This window comes from Geotrypetes seraphini, chromosome 1 (genome assembly GCF_902459505.1).
Source record: "Geotrypetes seraphini chromosome 1, aGeoSer1.1, whole genome shotgun sequence".
Classification (NCBI taxonomy): Eukaryota; Metazoa; Chordata; class Amphibia; order Gymnophiona; family Dermophiidae; genus Geotrypetes; species Geotrypetes seraphini.
Window position 1 is genome coordinate 298,756,137 of NC_047084.1, and position 12,466 is coordinate 298,768,602.

The following is a 12,466-nucleotide window of genomic DNA, read 5'->3' on the forward strand; positions in this document are numbered from 1 at the left end:
GTTCTCAAAGAATAGAGAAGTACCTGATTAGCTCATCTTAAACTATTACCAAAATGTTACAAGCTAAAAAATTTTTCTTACCATACACTTTGAGGTCAATGATCCATTTTTTAGTGAGATTAATCTTTCTGTAATAAATTCCTTCATCTGACTTCTGTAACTGGTGCAGTACGAAGGAACCATTGGATTCAAAAAATGAAATACGTTTATTATATGCAGAAAAAACGTCAGGACCAATGTGACTGTCAAAATAATATGTGGCAATGTACGCTAGAGGCTTCTCCACTGAGCTAAACTCCCATTCTATCACTCCATCGTGTTGATCTTGCTCCAGGCCAGGCATTGTGAAATTGCTGCCTACTTTCCCATACAATATTTCATTTGGCACAGGTCTGATGCCTGAAGATCCTGTAAACAAAAAAATAAGAGGAGTTTATATAAGTTACTTATGGGTTCCTTTACAAAAATGCAAGCCAAGCAGTGCACGCTACATGCCGAGATGCCCATTCTATTCCTATGGGTGACTCAGCATTTACCCGCCTTTTACTAGAGGTTTCTCCCGTGGCCCGGAACATTTAGCCCTCTTGGCCGCAGTAGAAATTTCTACTACAGCTTAGTAAAAGAGGGGCCTTATTGTACACTGCGCGGCAGCACACCTTTGTAAAAGTCCACCTTAATATGGTGCCCTTATATAACAGGACAGAAAAAATTGGGGTATAACGCATCCTAAGCCCAGATTTTTTGTGTCAGTGTTTAGGGCTTATAAAAATAGATACAGTAGTACCTCGGTTTACGAGTGCACCGGTTTGCAAGTGTTTTGCAATACGAGCAAAACATTTGCAAAATCGGCACCTCGGAAACTGAGCTTGCCTCGATTTGCGAGCAGCGCCCCCCGCGATCCGGCACCCTCCCCCCCCATCTGAAATCCCCCAGACCCACCCGAACAGGCTTCTTACTTCCATCTGGCCACCAGCACCGGCTTAGACATGTCCTGTGCGTTGGTGCCGGTGCCCGAAGATCTGCCTCCTCTTCTTTTCTGGGCCTTGAGCATCTGCGCATGCTCAAAGCCTCCGAGTTCAAGCTGAGCATGAACTCACAGGCCTTGAGCATGCGCAGATGCTCAAGGCCCAGCAAAGAAGAGGAGGCAGATCTTCGGGCACCGGCACCAATACATAGGAAATGCCGGTGCCGGTGGCCAGATGGAAGTAAGAAGCCTGTTCGGGTGGGTCTGGGGGATTTCAGATTGTGGCAGGGGGTGCCGGATTGCGGAGGGGGAGGGTGCCAGATCACGCGGGGGGAGGGACCTTCGGGAGGAGCAATCCGGTTCTCGGGGGGGGGGGTAAGGCAGCGCCGCTGGCCTCGGGGAGTGGGGGTGGATGGGAGAGTTTCCTTTAATTCCTATGGGGAAACTCGCTTTGATATACGAGTATTTTGGTTTACGAGCATGCTTCTGGAACGAATTATGCTCGTAAACCAAGGTACCACTGTATATATTTATTTTTTTTTGTTTGCAAGAATTGCACTAATTTTTCCAAAAACAAACACACTTAAACATGACAGCACTTACCAGCAGATAGGAAAGCAAATAGAATATAACAGAAAACAAAACTTAAGAATATTATAATGTCTTTGTATCACCCCAGGGTGCGGCTGCACCTTAAACATTATACAAACTTTTGGTCACCACATCTCAAAAAAGATATAGCAGAGTTAGAAAAGGTGCAGAGAAGGGCAAACAAAATGATAAAGGAGGTGGGATGACTTCCCTATGAGGAAAGGTTAAAGAGGCTAGAACTCTTCAGCTTGGAAAAGAGACAGCATAGGGGAGATATTATAGAAGTCTATAAAATACAAGAGTGGAGTGGAATGAGTAGCAGTGAAGCGCTTGTTTACTCTTTAGAAAAATACAAAGACTAGGGAGCATGCAATAAAGATTCTCAGTGGTAAATTTAAAACAAATTGAAGAAAATATAATTAAACTCTGGAATTCATTGCAAGAGAATGTGGTGAAAGCAGTTAGCTTAGCAGAGTTTAAAAAAAGATTTGGACACGCTCCTAAAAGGAAACTCCATAAGCTATTATTAAGATGAACTTGGGAAAAATCCATTGCTTATTCCTGGGGTAAGCATAAAATTTATTTTATTCTTTTGGGATCTTGCCAGGTATTTATGAACTGGATTGGCTACTGTTGGAAACCAGATATTGGTCTGTCCCAGTATGGTGATGCTTATGCACATGATAAATTTTAAAAAATAGTTTCGTTGATTCCAGATTCTGAATAAAGAACCAAAAATTGTTTCTATGTCTGAAGTGTATCTGAAGCAAAGATCTAGACACGCTGAACACAAAGCTGCTGAAAGAACTCAGGGAAAAGCATTCTTAAAAGATGCAGACCAGAAGAAGGCCATAAGAATGTTTCAGTGTGTTTGAATATCCTTTAAAGAACTTTCACATTTATTACTGTAAAATGGAAACAGTTTGGAATTGCCAAGATTGTGCCTCAAACAGGTCATCCCTCCTATTCAGTAGTCATGGGCAGAGGCGTACCAAAGGTTGGGCAGTACGCACTAGGTGCAGGGATTTGGAGGGGTGCATGGAGCAGTTGTGTTCTGCATGCCTACTGTCATCAGGTCTACCAGCCCTGCCCCCTTTAACATCAATTTCTTGTTCTGGGGACTGGGGAGGGGAATCAGAAGTGTCAGAGGCCGAGCACGTGCAGACTGTGGGACTGTGACAGCTCTACGCACTCCCTACTGCCTAGAGGAGGGATGCTTCACCCCAGGTAGCCAGCAAACCAGATATGCCACTGGCTATGGGTTAAGGAATACTGAGAAAGATCATTGCAAGACTTATTATTCCTTTAAAAGAACTGCACAAGTTTCTGGCTAGAACTGGAGGAAATGTTGACTGTTCAATAATCTCAAGATTACTCCACAAATATGGCCTGGATGGGAAGCCTGCTGAAGAAAAATCACATAATGTTCTCCCCTAGTACCTGGAAAGAAAACACTTAGAGGGGCATAATCTAAAAAAAAGGTCTACGTCCTCTTTTGGCCTAAGGCGCTAGGCACCCAAAGTAGGCAGCATGGAAATGTCCATTGTCGAATAAAACGTCCAAATGTGGGGTGTTTTTTAGAATGGCCTACCTGTACATTCAGACGTTTAATCGCCCAGACAGCCACAATGTCTAGCTTTAAGCCTATTCATGAAAAAAAATTTGCCCAAGTCCCAAATGCCCAAAACAAGACCTTTAAGGCGTGGGAGGGACCAGTCCTTCGCCTAAAACTATGATTCTCTAACCTGCATCTGTCATAAGCCGGTTAGAGAATTGTGGAACCCTACCCCCCACCCCAGCAATAATCATGGCAGGAGAGATGCCCAATCCCTCCTGCCCACATCCACCATGACCCCCCTTCCCCCGCAACAATTGCTGACAGGAGAGATGCCCAATCTCTCCTGCCAGACACCATCCCCTGAAAGTTCACTGGCAGGAGGGATGCCCAGTCTCTCCTGCTGGACACCCCCACCCACCAAAAGTAGCCCACGCGGACCTCCCAAGCCCACCCCCACACATACTGGCCCCAGTGGGGGTGGTGTATCCAGCAGGAGAGACTGGGCATTTCTCCTACCAGTGAACTTTCGGGGAGGTGGGGGATGTCCAGTAGGAGAGATTGGGCATCTCTCCTGCCAGCAATCATTGCAGGAGGGGAGTCACAGCAGGTTCCGGTAGGAGGAACTGGGCATTCCTCCTGCCATAATCGTTGCAGGGTGGGAGGGGTCATGGCGGGTGCAGGCAGGAGGTACTGGGCATCCCTCATGCCGGTAGTCTTCGCGGCAGGGAGAGCATAGGTTGCCTGGGCCGCTAAATTGATCGCGGCAGCCATGATCGGCTCAGCGGCAACCCGATCAGAACTTATTCCTGTTTTGACTTTGTCTAAGTCAAAACATATATATTCCGTCCAGGCAACCTCCTCAAACTTTCAATTATCACTGCAGGACAACTAGGTTTGGTCGGCCCACATCCTTCCCTAACCACTTCTCCAGAAAGGGTGGCAGATGTTTGGAATAGTTTCCCAGTAGAGATGGTAGAGATGAATACTGTATCTGAATTCAAGAAAGCGTGGGACGGGCATGTGGGATCTCTCAGAAAGAGGAGAAGATAGTGGATGCTGTGGATGGGCAGACTGGATCTACCATCATGTTTCTAACTTGAACAATGTTGAGCTATTCTGTCAAGAAAGTGCAATCTCCTTGTGCTAAATTGTTATTCCCTTCTCTTAAACAGTTTATGGCTGTTAGTACTGCAAAAGAGGCTTCCACCAAGTACTCAGTTAAGAGTTGTTTTTATTATACTCTATGTCTACATTTTGCAACTCTATGTCTTATCCCCCCGCCCCCTTCTTTTACATAACCACGCAAGAGGTTTTTAGCGCCAGCCGGTACACTGATTGCTCTGCGCTGCTCTGACAGTCATAGAGTTCCTATGAGCATCAGAGCAGTGCTAAGCATTCAGTGTGCCAGCTGGCGCTAAAAACCTCTTGCGCAATTTTGTAAAAAAATGGGGGGGAAGGTAATTCTTTCTGAATATTTCTATAAGTTTTCTTTCACATCAAAAGTGTAAGCATGTAGTGGGTCTCTCGTATATTGGTGCTGAGGAATACCCCAAAGGCAGATGCATAATAGTTTTAGTAAAACCTAGCGCCCCCAACTTTCTCAATTAAGAGTAAAGGTTCTCCTGATAATGAGTTTAAGATATTAGGCAGAAATAGTAATTAAGCACAGTAAACTAAAAAAGACAAAAAAGGAATTAAATTATTCTAGCTTTAAAGAAATATATTTGTTTTAATTGACTCTCTAGTAATGTAGAAGTATATACTAGAGAGTTGCGCGGGGACAGAAATCCCACCCATCCCCGCCAGGATCATCTCCGTCCCCACCTGTCCCCGTCAGGATCCTCTCCGTCCCCGCAAAGAATTTCCTCCATCCCCATAAAAAGCAGAAATTACTTCTGACAGGATCATCAATTCCACAGTTTCTTTTGTGTTTCGGCTGCTGTTTTCCTTGTGGAATCTCTTTGGTGGAACCCTTTTTTGTTTTCTGTTCTGGTAATTAACTTATAAACCACCTCTTTTACTAAGGCTGACGTGTCCATTATATTATATGGACGAACCCTGCTTCCAAAGCCTTCCATCCCCTTGGGAGTCCCGTGGGCCAGAGGGGGGTCCCCATGGGAGTCCCGTGGGTTAGGGGGGGGGGATTCCAGCAATCCCCGTTCCCGTGCAGACCTCTAGCATATACAGTACAAAAGAAGGATTATGAAAACTGAAGACTAATGGTCCACAAAAACATGGTAAACCAATCAATAAGGGAATACAGCCATATATAATCGTACAAGCAAAACAAAAAAACACGCTGTTTAGCAGGAATTCACATAAAGCAACAGAAGTAGACAAAAAATCATAAATAGAAAAATGGAGAAAAACAGTCCTCACACAAGGACAGCTGGGACTACACTGTACATAGAAACATAGAATATGACGGCAGAAAAGGGCCTTCGGCCCAACAAGTCTGCCCACTCAAATAACCCTCCCCCCTAAGTTCTTCTTTGAAGTGAACCCACATGTTGATCCCATTTGTTCTTAAAGTCAGTCATGTTATTGGCCTCAACTACCTGAAGTGGAAGATCATTCCAACGGTCAACCACCCTTTCAGTGAAGAAGTACTTCCTAGTGTCACCATGAAATCTCCCGCCCCTAATTTTTAGCAGATGCCCTCTTGTCGCAGTAGGTCCTGTAAGGAAAAGATGTCTTCTTCCACCTCAATATGGCCAGTAACGAATTTGAACGTCTCTATCATGCCACCCTTCTCTCTGCGTCCCTCGAGAGAGTATAGCTGCAACTTACCTAGACGATCTTCATATGGGATATCCTTGTCCTGATACCATCCTGGTGGTCAACCCTTGAACTGATTCTATTCTCCCAGCTGTCCGTGTGCGAGGTCTGTTTTTCTCTATTTTTGATTTGTTGCTTTATTGGATAAATGTGAATTCCTGCTAAACACACCATCAGCACGTTTTTTTGTTTTGCCTACCACAAAAACATGGTGCAGTAGTTGCAAATAGAATCAAATACCTTCACTAGACTGACAGCTCTGAATCTCCTTTGAATAGTATTTTTCACCTCAAACTCCATCCACATGGCGTGGTAATCTCAACCTTGGCATCTCTAGTCCAGCAGCTTCCTTGTTCCCCTTCTGACCCAGCTGTTTCCAGCAAAAAAAATGAAAAAACAGCACAAGGGTGTGGAGCCGTTTTCTAGGCTATGCTGCTAATGGCTCTCCTAGTCAATCGCCTTCTTACACAGACTTCCTGTTTCTAAGCAGCAGAGCCACCAATGGCACTGCCTAAACCAGGGTTAGGCAATTCCAGTCCTCGAGAGCCAGAACCAGGTCAGGTTTTCAGGATCTCCACAATGAATATGTATGAGATGGATTTGCATGCACTGCCTCCTTGAAATGCAAATCTATCTCATACATATTTATTGTGGATATCCTGAAAACCTGACCTGGCTCCAGCTCTCGAGGACCGGAATTGCCTACCCCTGGCCTAAACAGCAGAAACTATAAAGTTCTTTAGATCAGTGGTTCCCAACCCTGTCCTGGAGGACCACCATGCCATTCGGGTTTTCAGGCTAGCCCTAATGAATATGCATGAGAGATATTTGCATATAATGGAAGTGACAGGCATGCACATCTGCTCCATGAATATTCATTAGAGCTAGCCTGAAAACCCGACTGGCCTGGTGGTCCTCCAGGACAGGGTTGGGAACCACTGCTTTAGATAGAGAGAAGTGAGTCATAACAGAGACTGTGGGCAATGAATAGGGAAGGTTTATTACTGAGAGATAAAGACTATTATAAGCAGCAATTATATGTGCTTGTCTATATCCACATTGGTGGCTTTTGGTTTTGTTGTGTAGAGAACGACTTCGGGATGGGAGGGTGGGGGGTGGTTCTCTTGGGTGGAGGTTGAATTGTTTTCTATTTTGAAATTTCTAAACATTTGTATTGCTTTTGTTGTCTTGACTTTAATAAAAAAATATTTGCACATAAGCAGCAATTATGGATAAATTACAGTATGTAAAAATTATGTTATCACAACAAAAAATACTAGATATCTAGTCATTGTTTTATGCATGCAAGTAAGTGAATATATTTCACTTACTTGCATGCATAAAACTTACATGCATAAAACTTGCATGCAAGTAAGTGAATACTGCTTTATCTACTATAATGTATTATTTTGGTGCATAATTCCCTGGAGTGTATATAGGGGGTGCTTATATCATCATCATCAATAATAGAAGTTACATGGGGAAAGTAGCTGGTGCAGCTGCACAGATCCACTCAATATAGAATTTTCTGCTGTGTTCAAAAGTGTCTCTATTGTCCCTTCACTAAGGACATAAATGTTCAGTGTAAAAAATGACTGACACTAATGTCCAACTCCTTCACCTTTTTCCAGTCTTTACGATTCAGCTCCAGACTGGTAAGGCTGGTATTACGAGCTGCCACTTCTTTCACCCAAGCCTCCTGCCCCTGGCTTCTGCCTCTCTCCTGCATTCGTCAAAGAATCAGGAATTTGAACAACATGGACAAGCGGGAGAGAGGGGCAGATGGGCCGAGGACAGATGAGAAGTGAGACAAATAAGAGACAAACAGGCTGAGGGCTCTCCAGCCCCCTCCCCAATGATCTTCTCTACAGCCACCCCATGCTCTCAAGCCCCACTCTCTGATGCAAGATATTCTCTTAGGCTTTTGCCCCCCACCCCCCCTCCCCGATGCTCCACAGGCCCCAGTCCAACTGACTTTAATCATGTGGAAGGACCTGAAGAGAAATCCCGTGCCCCCATAATTAGGGTTACCATATTTTGTAAAGAGAAATCCCGGATACATGACCCTGCCCAGTTCCAGCCCCACTCTATTCCATCTCCAGCCCCCTCCCCACTACAGCCTCAGCTCTTCATTCCTGACCTCTGGGCCGTGTCCAGAGGGCCTCCGAGCATGCACGGATGAGCATGCACGGACGAGTGTGATGTCATTAGCACATGCTCAGAGGCCCTCCAGACACAGCTGGAGCGCCGAACCTTCCAAAACCTGGACAAACTGCCAGGTTTTAGAAATGCCTTCCAGGCACCTGGACAGTCTCTAAAAAGAGGACATGTCAGGTTTTCCTGGATATCTGGTAACTCTACCCATAATAATCCCACACCCCCATAATAATAGTACTAATTGTAATGTCGTTTCTAGTGCAATAGGTGTATCATTATGAACAAACAAGTAATTTCCCCATGGTCACGAGCCTAGCAGAAGGAATCCACTCTGGATTTTTTTCTGTATCCCTCCTACTTTTTAAGTTTGGACGTTTTTCCTTTAAGGCACTATTTGGTTTAGCCCCTAAATATATAACTGACCTCTTCTCTTTCTCATCCAATAGACATAAGAGAAGCTCACACCTGAAGTTTGTCTCTCCACCAGTTAGAGGATGTAAATTTAAAAGACATTATCAGGGGGTTTGGGATGGGGGACGGGGGGATGGGACCTGGTTGTAGTTCATTGCTAAATGTGTTTGTACTAATATTTTTTTTTTTTGGCTTCTTTGCAAAATCAATAAACATATTTAAACATAAAAGATATTATCAATATCTTTTCTCTTATCAAGCAGTATTATGGGATAAAGATCTGGAAAAATTACTTATGCATGCTGGGGAATTTAGGAAACACCTAAAAACATATCTGTTCCTAAAGTACTTAGGTAGCTGATCTGCACAATATCTCCCACAGCAACTGATCTCTAAAACTGTTAACCACTAATCTCTAACTTTGTTAGTTCTACTTAATTTGTAGCATTTTTAATCATTGTAAATTGCATAGAACTTTGCGGTCCTACGGTATATAAACTGTTATTATTTATTACTTCACTAGGAGCTCTACTGCCATCTACAGTTAGGTCGCAAGCAAGTAAAAACTCTTCCAAAAATAGGTGAAGTAGGGATATGGGTAACGTGACCATTTATTTTTTTCATCAAAATGGGACATCTATTAATTTTCAGTTCCGCCCCCAATCCCACCATAGCTCTGCCCTAACCCCAATCCCACCCCCAATTTCTTCCATTCATTTTTCATGTATGCATAATATCTTATTAATTCATAATGGTAACCATAAAAATTTTAAAACCCCACAACGCACACTATATGCAGAGAAAATGTTAATTGTTCATATTTGGGGTTTTTTTCAAAGATGTCAAGGCAGATGACTTTAAAATATGCAATGTCACCTCAGTAACTATAGAAAAATAGACAAATATAGTGCAAAATATAGACAGCAGCTATAAATTCTCAAAACTGACACATTTTGATCACTAAATTGAAAATAAAATCATTTTTCCTACCTTTGTTGTCTGGTAATTTCACGAGTCTCTGGTTGCACTTCCTTCTGACTGTGCATCCAATATTTCTTTCTTTCTTTATTTAGCCCTACCCCTTTGGGTCTAGGTCTCTCTCTCTTATCTCTCTATTACCCTCCTCAGATCCAGTGTCAGTTTTTTTCTTTGTACCTTTGTTCCAGGTCTCCCTCTCTTTCACTCCTCTGTTATGATCTTGCATCTCTTTGCTCTTCCTCAGGGTCTCTCCCCCTCTGTCTATACCTTTCAAAGTCCTGCATCTGCCTCCTGTCTTTCCCCTTTGGTCCAGGACTTTCTCTCTCTAGTCTTTCTTCTGCTTACAATACCCCCCCCCCTTTCTCTGCCTCTCTCTCTCCTTCCTTCTCCCTCCTTTCTATGTCCCCCTCGCTGCTTTCCAGCCTTTGTCCCACCCCTCCCCCGAAGCCAGCCAGCCAGCCTACCTACCTCCCTCCCTCTCTGCCACCCTAAAGCCAGCCTGGCTTTCTGCCTCCCTCCAATGCCGAAGCCTGGCCTAACGCCGATTCAACCCCGCTCCCCCTCCGGTCCGCTGCCGCCCACTGCTACTGAAGAAAAGGAAGGTCCAGGCACCGGCCCACAAACTTTCTTCCCGACGTCAATTCTGACATTGGAGAGGAAGTTCCAGGCCAAGATCTCATATTGGCTTGTAGCTTCTCTACTCTGTGACTTTACCCTTCTCACACCACACATTATTCCTCTTTTTCCCCCTTTTCCCATATTTTCCTTCTAAAGCCTACCTAAATATAGCAGTTTTGTTTGTAGATGGAAAAGAGGCATTAGGATACAAAACTGCAAAATCATTTTTCTGCCTCCACAGGCTCACCAGGCCCACTATTAAGTAAGGACCAATCAGGAGTAGCATTTCCCACACAAATGTTCCCCCATCTGATGCCCTCTGCTGACCCTATTATCCAATGCTCCCTTCATCCAAAAATAAATCCCCACCCAGACACAACCCAATCCAAGTCTCCAATCTCCCAATTACATTCTATTATCCCTCCCCACCCCACCAAAAGTATTAGGCTTTGGTGTTTGCATATAAATATGCCTGCATCCCTTTATTTTATCTGATTGATATGTTTATCATAATTCTTCCATATAGTTATGCTAAAGATCCGTACAAGAGAACTACTGATTGTGTCCCACAGAAATATAAAGCAGAAAAAGTAACAATAATTTTTGATTAACTACGATGTGAAATATTTAAAGACCTCGTTTCCTTATTTTGGAAAGTTTAAAAATTGAAAAATACAACAAAATACCCGTAAACATTCTATGCCAACTTTTTTTTTTTACATATCTTGCAGCAAAACGTTCTCAGAAAAGGGCATGGCATAGTCAGGAACATGGTCCCTTTTAAAGTCCAGAACAACCATCTAAACCCCACACCGACTATTGCGAGGGAAAGTCCAGACCAACCAACCAGGCTCAAGATCACAAAACTCTAGGCGGGGAGCTAAACTGGTGGCCAGTCAGTGAAGAGCAATCAAAAACCATGCAGTGACCGATCAGGCGCAGCTTTCCTTTGCGAACTTCGGATGTGCTGGCTGACTGTTGATTGGCCCCAGACACGGTGGTGAGGAGTGTGTTGCGCAGGGGTGGGGGGAGGGGTGAATTGGCAGTAGGTCAGGCTTCGGCGCTGGAGGGAGGCAGGCTGGCTTTAGAGCGGCAGGGAGGGAGGGGAAGCTATCGCCTGTCCCATTGTCCCCACGGACAGCTTCGGGATGCTGTCTCTGAAAACGGGACATTTCAGCGTCTCGAAGCTGTGCGTGGGGACAACGGGACCGGGGATCTAGAAACGGGACGTATGATCACATTAGATGTGGGGAAACTTCCCCAATCAATAAACCCGTTTTGTTCAAACAAAACAACAAATGAACCAAAGAACAATCAAAACAGCAACAAAATGCCAACAGAAGCATCAGAGGAGCTTAGGTAGAACCCCTAAAGTCACTAGCAATACACTACTCCTTATGGCCCAAAGGACTGACTGACATCCAAGATATAGACTTGGAAAAGAACATTGTAATGAGACAGTAGGCAGGCGAAGAAAAGAAATGACAGGGGGCGGGGGGGGGGGGGGGGGGGGGTCCAGAATGACAACTGGATTCCTTACCCTGAAGATTTTGCACATGTCTTGGCGGCGCAGCTGGAGGAATGTCGATATGAAGCAGAAGCAAGAAAAGGAAAGCGTTCTTAAACGAAAACTCTTTCCTCATCCTTGTTCCCACTTGCAAGTTCGGAAAAAGGTAGTAGACAGATCCCCCGTACATTGCAGATTCCGTTACTAAGAGGACGGTGTCAAATTCTCCCTGTACTTTACAGTGATGTTAAAGGCAGAGTCTGCCTGGTAGACTGAATGAGACTGACAGAGGGGCGGGCCTTTGCAACATCCGTACACTCGGAAATAGGAGTATAATGTATATACAGTAGTAGTACAAGCCTCCCTCCCCCCCCAAAAAAAATAGATTGTTCAAAGATTTGGTCTTCTGTTTGTAACAAAGGCCTGGTCGCCCTCCCTATCAGTAACATCATTGTAAAATGCATCAAGCATTTGACACCGCCTTCTTTGTAGAGAGGGACACAAAGCAGTTCTACCAACTCTGCAGTCGAGCAATTTGGATTTTTTGGGACTTGTAACTTAAAAAAAGTCACAGCAAGCAGTCCAACCCTCTTTGATTATGGTGGCCGGTCTGCAAGACCCATAGAATAGTTCATGAAATAGCTGTATTGGGACTCAAAGGTTTATGCTTATTAGAAACTTTCTATACCCTATGTAGTTTGAGCAGAACAAGCTGCGTACGTCTGGTATATAAATAATTAATAGAAATGGTAGAAACATTTTTAATTAATAATATTAACCGACTAGATGTTTGGAGTCAGGAGAAAGAACAGTGTTTTCACCTTTAATCATTTTCTGATACTCATCTAACCGGTATTATTGCCCCTTTAAAAAGCTGAGCTTTAGGAACTGCATCAAAAAGGTT

At 44.1% G+C, this 12,466-nt stretch overlaps 1 protein-coding gene and 1 long non-coding RNA gene across 6 annotated transcripts in view; one reads left to right on the plus strand and one right to left on the minus strand.

Annotated features, from left to right (window-relative positions):
• The window catches only part of LOC117364721, a 39,398-nt gene extending 28,360 nt beyond the window's left edge, over window positions 1-11,038 (plus strand). Inside the window, exon 5 of the long non-coding RNA XR_004540303.1 lies at window positions 10,787-11,038. This is a non-coding gene — a long non-coding RNA (uncharacterized LOC117364721). The remainder of the gene's footprint in view (window positions 1-10,786) is intronic.
• The window catches only part of LOC117364691, an 85,722-nt gene that overhangs the window by 27,694 nt on the left and 45,562 nt on the right, over window positions 1-12,466 (minus strand). For 2 of the 5 annotated variants that reach the window (XM_033954213.1, XM_033954184.1), the window contains exon 2: window positions 82-408. In XM_033954213.1, coding sequence (XP_033810104.1) covers window positions 82-343 — 262 coding nt within the window. In that variant the 5' untranslated portion in view covers window positions 344-408. Of the gene's footprint in view, window positions 1-81; window positions 409-11,595; window positions 11,743-12,383; window positions 12,461-12,466 lie in introns of those variants that run through there. The other 3 variants (XM_033954203.1, XM_033954175.1, XM_033954194.1) reach the window with 3 other exon arrangements.